The sequence below is a fragment of the Nematolebias whitei genome, chromosome 11, assembly GCF_014905685.2.
Source record: "Nematolebias whitei isolate Nwh7 chromosome 11, NemWhi1, whole genome shotgun sequence".
Classification (NCBI taxonomy): domain Eukaryota; kingdom Metazoa; phylum Chordata; class Actinopteri; order Cyprinodontiformes; family Rivulidae; genus Nematolebias; species Nematolebias whitei.
In genome coordinates, this window is record NC_056508.1 from 21,905,498 (window position 1) to 21,916,961 (window position 11,464).

At 39.1% G+C, this 11,464-nt stretch overlaps 1 protein-coding gene across 1 annotated transcript in view; it reads right to left on the minus strand.

The window, feature by feature from the left end:
* The window catches only part of LOC119417534 (protein kinase C and casein kinase substrate in neurons protein 1), a 51,539-nt gene that overhangs the window by 21,648 nt on the left and 18,427 nt on the right, over positions 1-11,464 (minus strand). The window contains exon 2 of the mRNA XM_037684758.1: positions 2,204-2,333. Coding sequence (XP_037540686.1) covers positions 2,204-2,263 — 60 coding nt within the window. The 5' untranslated portion in view covers positions 2,264-2,333. The remainder of the gene's footprint in view (positions 1-2,203; positions 2,334-11,464) is intronic.

Consider the following 11,464-nt stretch of genomic DNA (forward strand, 5'->3'; position numbering starts at 1 on the left):
ATGTAGAGCAATTTACACAACCACTGCACAATAAATAAAAGTACACAATGATTAACTGTGCAATTTTTACATTTGTTGCTTGCTTTCATACAATAAAAGAAATACAGGCTCACATGTCACTCCAAACTGCAACCATTGTACAAATACGCAGCTTTTTCTTTTTTTTTTCTAAAGTTTTGTTTAATTCCGCACAAACACAATTTGTTTATCTCCCTTTTTTCAATTCCCATTATCTTGATCTGAAAAGATCTCTCATAAAATTCATATGAATACAATTTTTATATGTTTACTAACACTATGGTACTATCGGTGTATGTGTTTCATTGTACTGAGGGTACTTTCATCTGACCTGCGTTATTTGCTGTATTGGACTTCAGCTTGATTTTTTATTTATCTCAGTGACTGTCCTTTTTTATACACAACACTTTTATGTCTCTCAATGGTAAAAGGTGCACCACAAAAAGAAGAAAATGATCAAAGCTACACAAACGTGTATTTATGTCAATAAAAAAGATGAAAAATAGAAGTGTGGCACTTCTAAAGTTTGCATTACTACCTTAGTTCTTCTCTTTCTTCTTTTGGCTGCTCCCTTCTTCAGGGGTGTGATAAAACACATCTCAGCTACAACTTGCATTAAGACTTTGCAATTATTTTTACACTGGATGTCCTTCCTGATACAACCACCGACCACCGAGCTACCACAGCCCTCTGCATGGAGCAGAGAGCTGCTAGCTAGAGTACAAGGGTTAAGAGCCTTGCTCAAGAGCCCAGAATGGGTCAAATGAGGGTGGAGGCAGATGTGGGTGCTTCCCCTTTCCCACCCACATTTTGATGTTTTCGGTTCGGGGAGTCAAACCAGTGGCTTTCCGATTACAGCCCCACTTCTCTAACCTCTACGCCACCAGTCCCCCAGCATTACTACCTTACTGATGTCAATATTTACAATTAGGACACATTTAAAGTAGTCCAAATGTGGAGAAATATATTTATTCACAATTAGCAGATGGCTAAGAGGCAGCTTGACGGCTCAGTGGTTAGCACTGTTGACTCACAGCAAGAAGGTTGTAGGTTCAATCCCTGGCTAGACCTGGGGGTCTTTTTGTGTGGCGTTTGCATGTTCTTCTCGTGCTTGTGTGGATTTTCTCTGGGTACTCCGGTTTCCTCCCACAGACCAAAAACATGCATGTTAGGCTGCCTTCAGGTTCAGGCCTCTCTTGCAAAAGAGATCTGTGATCTCAGTGGGATTTGCCTGGTTAAATAAAAGTTAATAAATAAAAGAGTCCACAAAAACCTCCTGGTTTAAGACTGTCGATGATAAAATCTGATAATTACAAATGAGCTTTAAAAAAAACTTTTATCACTCCATTTAAATGTGCTTCACACCTACTTCAATTAATTTTCACAATGAGCAATAACCTGAAATAATCGGAATATAAATAAATAAAAATCCTATCCAAACCAGTTAAAACTGCTCCATATTTGTTGCGGTTTCTAGGGCTAAGTCATAATGAGCGTGCACAAACTCATATCGCCTATCTACATGAATCTAACATGAACAGAGGCTTTAAAAATCTCTATCCTGGAAGGTGTTTTAGAAAATATCAGTTTCTCTCATTAGGAAACTTGTTAGCGTGTGGGCGGGGTCTAAAACACTTGTGACACTGTAGATCTAACACTGACAAGGACACGCCAGTTCAAAACTCAAATTTTTACTCAAATTAAAAGTCTCAAATGTGGGAGGAAGTGACATCCAGCAGCTAAAAATAGCTAATTACATACAATAAACACTTCCCATCAAACAGGAAACTGTGTTCCTTCTGGGCTACGGTACTCACAGGAGAGGGGGATCAGGAACAGCATGAGTCTTTTCATACAAAGTGCTCATTTTACAGTAATAAAAATGCAATGACTCTTACTGCACAATCATTCCACCCTAATGAAGACGTTAGAGATGTTATAAATATTAGATTGTGTTTTTGCTGGAAGGTTAGACTAAATGTTTCACACCAAAGCTTTAATCACGGATGGGATGAGGCCATGAAGAGGACACAATCGCACCATTTTATGTCAGCACCTCGTCTGGTTAGTGAAGATGACAGTTTGCAATGAAGAGTAATCATAGTTTCAGGGAGACTAGATTAAAACAAAAACGTTCAGGGGGTTAGGAGATCCATCAGACCAGTCACGATAGTTATGTCTTTACCTCCCAGAAGCTGTCCATGGTGTCGTCAGCACCTGCAGGTTCATCGTAGGAGCCAGACATTGTCCCGGATGTGGCAGAGCTCTTTAATGTCTGAAGCAGTCCTCAGCAGCAGAGCTGGGTTCCTCATGCACTGAAAGAGACCAGCAGAACGACAACAGCATGAGGAAGCAGGTTCACGCCATCAGAGAGGTGCAGCTGCAGAGACAGCTGATCTCTGTGTGTGAGAAGTGTGGTCATATCTGTTCCAGACACTTGTCATGTTGTGGTTAAAAAGAAAATGTCTCCTCCACCATGCATACAGTACCATGCCTTGAGGAACAGTGAATCCTATATTGGTTGTGTCCTACATTAGACGTCAGGGCGAGGGAAGCTCCACTCAGCTCTGACCTAGAATCTTTAGACACGTTTTATCTCAGATTTCTGAATATAACGAAGCACAAAGCTCAGCCACCCAGACATTATGTTTATGTGTAAACGCAGAAATGAGATTAAGACACTACAGTATTTATATATTTGTGTGTGTGCTTTAATCACCACTTACATTGTCAGGTCTACAGATCCTTCCGGTGTTCTTCGAGCGTTTAAGGTGATTTATTTTCATTCCTTTGACATGTGTTCAATATCTTACCACCAGGGTGAAAACAAAAGTGACAGTTCCCCTTTATATTGGTATTGAACTGGGTTTGAAGTCTAATCCATTTAGCTCTCATGACTAATGTCCTTCTCTTGACAGAGAGCTCTTCATCGCCCTGGAACAAGCACTATGACAAAGGAATATAAAGAATAGTATGTAACCGTAATGAGGCTTTGCTAATAATGTTCCCACTCGACCTAATTTCTTGATCCTTATAATTATGGGGGATTGTAGTTATAAAACTTCTCCACTTTATTCAACCTTTAGATTAGTCTCGGTGAGTCACGAGGACTCATTTTCAAGAGAGACCTGTTTTAGACAGATAACATTTTGAAGCACAGACAACAATAATTCAACAAAAAAACAATTAAAATCAAACAAACTAAGTTATAAACGCAGTCAAATCAAGATGCCGTATGAAACAAGGTAAAACACCAATAAGAACAAATTTGCTTTGACATTCCTACGACTTTATCGAATGTTTAAAATCCCATAAAGTGATCAAAATGGACAGCTTCAGATATTTTGGAAGGTGTTCCAGGTTACAGGAGCAGACTATAAAAAGGCCTTTTTGCCGAGTTCAGTTCGCACTGAGGGGATGCTGCAGGTGATGATGGCCTGAGAGCGCACGCTGTAACTGCACTGATGGCGTGACATGTGGGAGGAGATATATGAAGGCAGCAGACCAAGGAATGATTTATAGATGATGTTCCAGTGTGAGAGCCTATGTGTAGATAATGATGACCAACTGACCAATGAGTGCTGAGAGCAGTGATGGGTACAGTAGTTACAACCAGTTATGAATCTGGTAGCCATGATAAATAGTCAAAAGGACTGCACTTATATAGCACTTTTCTATCTTATCAAAATACTCAAGGTGCCTTACACCACACTCTGTGCCCTCATTTACACAAGGTAGACAGCATCCAACATCTGCAAGGAGCTGGCAGGGGCATTCATGTAAATAATGCCACCATAATCGATGGCTGGTAGAAAAGTTGTTGCTACAAGGCATTTTCTGGCATTCAGAGTTTAACAAGATCTATTTCTGAAAAAGAAACCCAGTTTCAATTTCAGATTTTTTATTTTTGTTATCAAGCTTTCAACGTGCTGCTTAAAAAAAGAGATGTGCATCAATTAAAATACCCAAGTATTTGTAAGAATCCACAAACTCATTAGGAACACCATGCATGGATGAGATAGGAGGAAGAACTGCAGGCATCAACTTTCTGTTGGAAAACAACATCCCTTTGGTTTTATCAGTGTTTAGCACCAGTTTGAGATGGAACAAGTCAGACTGAATGATATCAAATGCAGACTGTAGAAGATGGAAAATCTTAGCAACTGTGTTAGCTCAACAATAAACAATTGTATCATCAGATGCAAGGAGGCACCAGAAATATTATGACCTAGATTATTAATACAAATTATAAAAAGAGTGGGTCCTAAAACTGAGCCTTGTGGCACACCATTAGTGACCATTAAAAAGCTAGATGAAGTACCATTGTGTTGAAAGCATAGCCTCCGATCTGAGAGACAATTAGAAAACCAACCAACATTGTGATCTGGGAAACCAACACTTTCTTTCAGTACTAACACTTTCTTCAACAGTGCAAATTATTTCTAACACGGTTAGCATTAATAATTAAAACGATACGGAGTTTTTTTTATTGTTTTGTTTTTGCTAAGAAAGGGACACATCAAACCTTCTAGAGTGGTGTTTTATGGAAAATTTATGAACAAATAACATCCTACCTGTTGTAGCTCTTAAAAGTAACTTCAGTTTGAAGCGATTGACTTTGATTATGACCTTAATAAAAAGCCCAGCAGTTAGTAAAGTGAATTTCTGCTGTCTTAAACAACTCATATCTCAAAAATGTTATTGTGGTTCATGTTAAAAAAAAAAAAAATTAACTTAAGTTAATATATAGGCATATGTGTATATATATATATATATACTGTATATATATACATATAGTGTAAATATATAGTGTTTGAACTAATTATTAACTTATCTGTCCTGTCAGAATTCATTTTATCTCTTCTCTAAACTGTCAAAATGCTTTCATCTAGTAAATCATCAGTTGTTTAAAACCTTTCTACTGAACCTCACTTTAAAGGTGCTAAGTCAATACCAGTCAGCAAAAAAAATTCTACAGTAATAAACCAAATCTGCACAATATTTTGCTCGTATTGATCATTTATGTGTCCTTAAACTTAAAAAACTTGTAAGCAAAATGTGTTTTTTTTTTTCTGCAGTTATTTTTACTCATTCCTTCTCTTTTCTTTCGTGTTTAGCAGCTGGTCTCAAGTTCAAATATTACCATCACACTGTAGTCAAATTATTTTCTGCAACATCCCTCATCTGTGGAATGAGTCACCTTAGAAAGCTTCCAAATATGATTTTAACGTCTTAAAGCTTAAATGTCAACATTGTCGGAGCGTTTAGTATCTTGAAATAAACAGTCAACTCACTAAAAGAAAGTATTTTTGGCAGAGTTTGGTGAAAAGTGATCAGTGTTAATCAAATCATTAATGAAAGCATTTGAACCATTTGTTTTGGTCACAGCTGGAGAAGTGACAATAAAGTCAGTCAGTCAGGATTAGTGGAGAACTGATTTAGCAGAGACGTGTTTTATCACAGCCGTGGTTACTATCTTCGGCCTTCACACCAGTCTGTGGCTTTCCTCCACTCGCTGCTGTCAGGAGTGCTCTTTGTGCTGATTTGAATCACCAAAGTGGCCTTTCATGGCCTTGAGTTCAGAGATTGAATCAGAACCAGTTTGTGCCTTTCTGCTGCAGCAGAAAAGCATTTTTCAGATTCTCTGAGAAGCTCATTTACTTCTCATCATTCGCTCCTGTTCTTTTGGCACTACACTCAGATTCTATGATGTCAAAGCTCTGTGAATCTTTTAAATTGCCAAAACACAAGCTACACCACTAAACATAAGTTACTCTAATAGCACATTTTATGATTTAATACTGCCTGCTCTTGTAAGCAGCTAGCTTAGCAGGTATAGCTTGGCTCTAAACAACAGTAAAATTAATATGCTTGAACGTGGCCTCATTTCATATAAACATTTGAAATTCTGACTTTTAACGAGAAGTCGAGTATAATTTTTTAGTTTATGTCATGTTTCTGCCCGCTTCATGTCACAGTTCTGCCTTGTCATGCTCTGCTCTCATGCTTTGCCTCTCAGCCACACCCACTCTACACTCACAGCTCAATCAGCACCTGTTACCTGCCCTATTTAAAATCAACGTTCACTCGCATTCCCTGCCAGATTATTATATCTCTCATGGTCCCTGATATCCAGCTATCTTGCTCTTGTTCACGCCTTGATCTTTGGATTTCGACCTCACGCCTCGTCATTAGGATTTACCGCTCTGTCTGCTCCTCGCCTGATTATGTCTGCCCATCTGACCCTGCTTTTGACTACTTCTTCTGTCTATGGATTTCAGGATTAAGGTTTGACCCTTTTGGACTTTTTATTAGAACTCTGACCATTTGTGAATGACCCCCGCGTCGTCTCTCACACCCCGCTCTTGGATTTGCCCCATGAACCACTTTATCACAGCACTCCCCCGAAGCTGGACCCTGATTTTTCACCCAGCAGCTGTAAAATGAATAAAAACTGTTCTTGTTTTTACTCATCTGGTTGTTTCTGAATCCAAAAACCTGAGCTCTGACAGTTTAGCCATTTATCAGCACATAAAAATAATAATAATAATAATAATTTGGTAGTTTATTTGTAGTTTAATTCATGGTTGGCTTTAGTACGGCAACTGCTATCATGTTGTTTCCTGCTTCCTGTTCAGTTTTGGCTGAAAGTGTCATCATTATTCCCTCAAATGGGTGAAATGTGTCTCTTACTCAGAGGATCCAACACATGAGGGATATTCATGATACTGGTGTTGTGCTGTGGTCCCAGCAGTGGATGTAGTGCTAAACATGCTGTAAAAACTGAGTGTATTATTTAAGAAAAAGGAAAACTGTTAAATTAAAATGGAAACTAATTCCTGAGCATTTTTGTTAATTCACATGCCTCATTCAAATACAATACCACAGCACCTAACCCTGATGTAGCCTTTATAAGGGGATGTTTAGTTTATAGAAACTAGAATACAAGATAACAGCAAATAATAAGGTGGTTAAATGGGACAAAAACATAAAGCGCAAACGTTTACATTTTACATTCTTTTTAAATTTGTCTAAGGTGTACCAACAGGTTTTCTGGTTCAAACCTTTATAGCAATTTATGATAAACTACATGTCTTTGGTTAAAAACACAAAAAATGCTGTAATTTGCACTTGTTGAAAGAAAGTTTGTGGTAGAGACATGCAATAAAACTGCAAAACAAGCTCATTCAACTCCATTATATATATATAAAGTTCTGCAGGTTGGTTCACACATTTCTCTCAGATTTTGGTCGGTCTATTTAATGCCTATAATTCATGATAATAGCCAAATGCAGCTAGAAAGTTAAGCAGCCTAAAGAACAATTTGTTAATCCCAGCAACTAACATTGCCTCAGCTACTTGTCCTTTAGCCAATTTACCCAATAATCTCCATCATCCTGGACAATGCCTGTTGAATCAAAGCCATTTAGGCTCTGGCACGAAGTCAGAATCCAAGAATAGGTGTTGCTTGGCCAGGCTCTCTATAACATAACGCAGCATTTGGAAAGAATGTTAACGGTGACATTGTGTTTACGTATTATATTTGATTTGAGCTTATCATGCACAAAATAACTCTGCAGTTCAGTATATATTGCACACTAAAGGTTGGAAAAAAATCAAATCAAATAATTTATTTCAAAACACTAAAAGAAACGGATCTGGCGAGCATATTCAGATTCAAATACAGCATGGATGAAAATGTAACAGGTTTAGCTTGCAGGTTAGACAACGCTAACAGAATGATTGGCTGAGAAGAGTTTTGGTTCGCTGTGGGAGAGTGCTGGGTGACCCAAGCACCAGAGGGGCTTAGACTGAACTTATTGAGGTCAATCCACCTCAGTGACTGTGAAAAACACCTCTCGTTCCTCTGGAGTTTAACTGCCGAGGAGTGACAGTAAAAACAGAACACTGTTGAGTAGAGAATGAAAAAGGCCTGCAGATAATTCAACTGTAAAATATTTAAAACTGCATCTGTTCAGTGCAAAAAAACTACATCGTTCAAACAGTTGAATGCGTCCGTCGTTTTAACTCCAACTCACTGTCTAAAGTCTCTGCTGACACAGCAACAGCTTTGGAAATCTTTAATCTGGTAAGAACTTACGATTGCAGAGATCCAACGCTATAAAATCTATGCCACGGATCAAACTTTTACACATTTGATAGTAAGTAAATGCTCCTCTGCACATGCACTTACCACAATGTGTTCCATCATTGCAAAAAAATTAAAAAAAATAACAAAAAAAGAAGAAACTGTCCTCAAATTTTAACTCAAGCAACTCCTTGACACTGTTCGCTAAAGAAAAAGGAATCCCGGCAATCCAAGTCGATCCTCTATGCGCTACTGATAATGGACCAGTTGCAAATTTTACTTTTGCAGCTTTGACCTTTGTGGCCAAACTGAACCCAGAGCAGGCGATAAGTCTGACCAGACCAGCACATCTCAGGAGGCTGAGGGATAATCCTACTGTGTGCCAGTCGAAAAGCTTTGGAGGGGGAGGGTGCTCACGGCAAAGAAGAGCAAATCAGCTGATAGGACAACAGAGACAAACAGGCAAAAAAGTGTAAATAGGAAGACAATGGCACGAAATTCTTCCAAATCGTATCAGTGTTTTCTTTCCACGTATTTTTTTAACTTATTAAACAAAAACACAGCTAGTCTGCTGATTTAAGTAAAGGTCCACACAGCTATAAATCAGCGAGACAATAAAACGAAACGAAGAAGCCGTTGAACATGAACGCTCACGAGGGAGTTTTTGACAGCGCCTGACTCAAGCGGCACAACAGCGTTTAAAGTGAATGGGACCCACAACACAACATGTAAGCTCGTTACAGTAAGAAGATTTCAGTGAGATGAATTAACTTTGCGTCAGCACGTAACCTCGCTCACTATCTGCTTAGACAAGAGCCGCTCATGAGGACAACGTCACTAACCTCAACTAACATGCTCCGAGGTTTCTAATCAATACCGCAGGGCTGTATCACCATGTTTTATAGTGCTGGTTAAAATAAACACTGCCTGTGGACACACAAGGTGAGACATGTTGACCTCGTCGGGATTTGTCAAACCGAGAGTGAAGGTGAGGTAAAGAGGAGAGGAAGTGAGATGAAGACTGTGAAGAGAGTGACATGACAGGCTGGGGGGACACTACAGTACACCTGGTCAGGCAGCCAGGCCGTTCCAGGGTGTGATAAAGAGAGCCATTGGGCCAGATCTGCAGCTGAACACATCGGCACAAAGATGTGATTCATGTCACGGTGCGGCACAGAATAAACAGGCTGGTGGGCGTTGCCAGGAGACAGGAGCTGCCTTGTGCAGACTTCACGAACACACGTCGTCACAGCTGAGGCGGTCACAAAGCTCGACGTGTGTCTGATGCTTCGGACAAAAGCAAGAAGTCTGGTTGGATGACAACGTGTCAGCTGTCCGTCTCATACTGAACGGCTGGGAGGCCCCAAAATGCAGACAATGCACCATCGTGGTCTTTAGGGAAGCAAGAAGAAACCAAAAGTTAGTGACTGAGGAGGAGGAACTATTTATTTCAAGAGAAATGCAGAAAGTAGAGACGGGGGGTGGGGGGGTGGGGGACCAGTGAGGATATTCTTGTGTTGCTTTCAATGACTGAACATGGACTGTAGTGAGCTTTCTGCACGGCTTGTTAGGACACAGAGCTGGAGACTCAAATGTGAACTGGCAGGTGGGTCCAGATGGAGAGTCTGCAACAGGATCAAGGAGAAGGCACATCCCCAGTGATTCTCTCTCTCTCTCTCTATGTCTGACTGACCCCGTGCTGTTAAAGGAAGGTACCTGGAATAACTTTTTACAAATATCTTACTTGAGGAGAGTTGTTGGACTAAACGCCTTACTATTGTCAGAAAACGCCCACTTTTACAAAAGTACAACAAAATAAGAGTACACCCAGGCTCTTTTGGAACATAAACACAGCAATCCTTCCAGCTAACATGCTCACACGGACAATGCTAATATGACAGTGTTTCATTGGTGAACGGTTCACGCTGCTCACTGCTAACTTGGACAAGCTGCTACTTCAAATTACCCGAAATTATACATAGATTTAGGTGTTTGGCCCCTTTAAGGACCCACATTAGCCAGGACTGAACTGAACCTGGTTACAGTATTACTGACATCCCAGAATAGATATGTACAGATGTACACTGACCCAAACTGGGCTAAATGTTGTTAAATTTGCTAATACCCAGCCCAAACTGGTTGAGGTGTTCTCCATAGATGGGCAGATCTGGTACCTCTAATTGGGTCAAAACAGATTCATTTTAAGCTTGTCTCTAACAAACATTACTAGGCTTTGAGACTATTGCTATGCACTGTTATTCAAAAATAATAACAAAAATAATCAAACTAAGAATCAGCAACAATAATAAACAATAACAATTAATCAATCAAGGCTTAATTCTCTTATCTAAGGTTAAAGTAACTCTTTGAGCAGGAATTATTTCAGTTTTATACACATATGAATTTAGACAGAGTTTGACTCTTTTAATAAATAGTTTGCTTTGTCTTTTGGTTAAAATAAGTTATTTAATGTGACCAGATTATCACTGCAAGCCAGGAAGGGATTTACCAAGATGCATCAGCTAAAATGGCATAACCAGACCAAGGCATCATGTCACCAGGTTCTGCTTCTTACTGGGTCAGTGCTGAGGGCAAAAAAAAATCACTCATCTTTCTGGGATCCAACCAGGACTACCATGAGGCGGACTTGCCAGGAACTGCCAAAGGCAGCCGAACATCACTGTGACAGCTTCAGGGGTCTGGGAGGGCCACAGCCGATGAGAAGGTGCACCGTCACCTTCAGCCTGTTTAGACTTCAAGCCGAGAATGTGAGTCTTGCAGTGAGAAAAATGCTTCATCTTCTGTATTTACTTCAATTTTGTTTCTAACAAATTGTATGAGCAACATGTTTATCTGCTCAGGAATAAAATGAATGGCCCTCGGGGCGACCATCAGAATCAGGGTCCAAAGTCGAATCAGTCATGTTCAGGAGTCCAAGACGAACATTAGGTTACTTTAGTTTACATTAGGTTACAATAGTTTACATTAGGTTACTTTAGTTTACATTAGGTTACTTTAATTTACATTAGGTTACATTAGTTTACATTGGGTTACTTTAGTTTACATAGGTTACATTAGTTTACATTAGGTTACTTTAGTTTACATTAGGTTACATTAGTTTACATTAGGTTACTTTAGTTTACATTAGTTTATATTAGTTTACATTAGGTTACATTAGTTTACATTAGGTTACTTTAGTTTACTTTAGTTTATATTATTTACATTAGTTTACATTACGTTACATTAGTTTACATTAGGTTACTTTAGTTTACATTAGGTTACATTAGTTTACATTAGGTTACACTAGTTTACATTAGGTTACAGTAGTTTACATTAGGTTACATTAGTTTACATTAG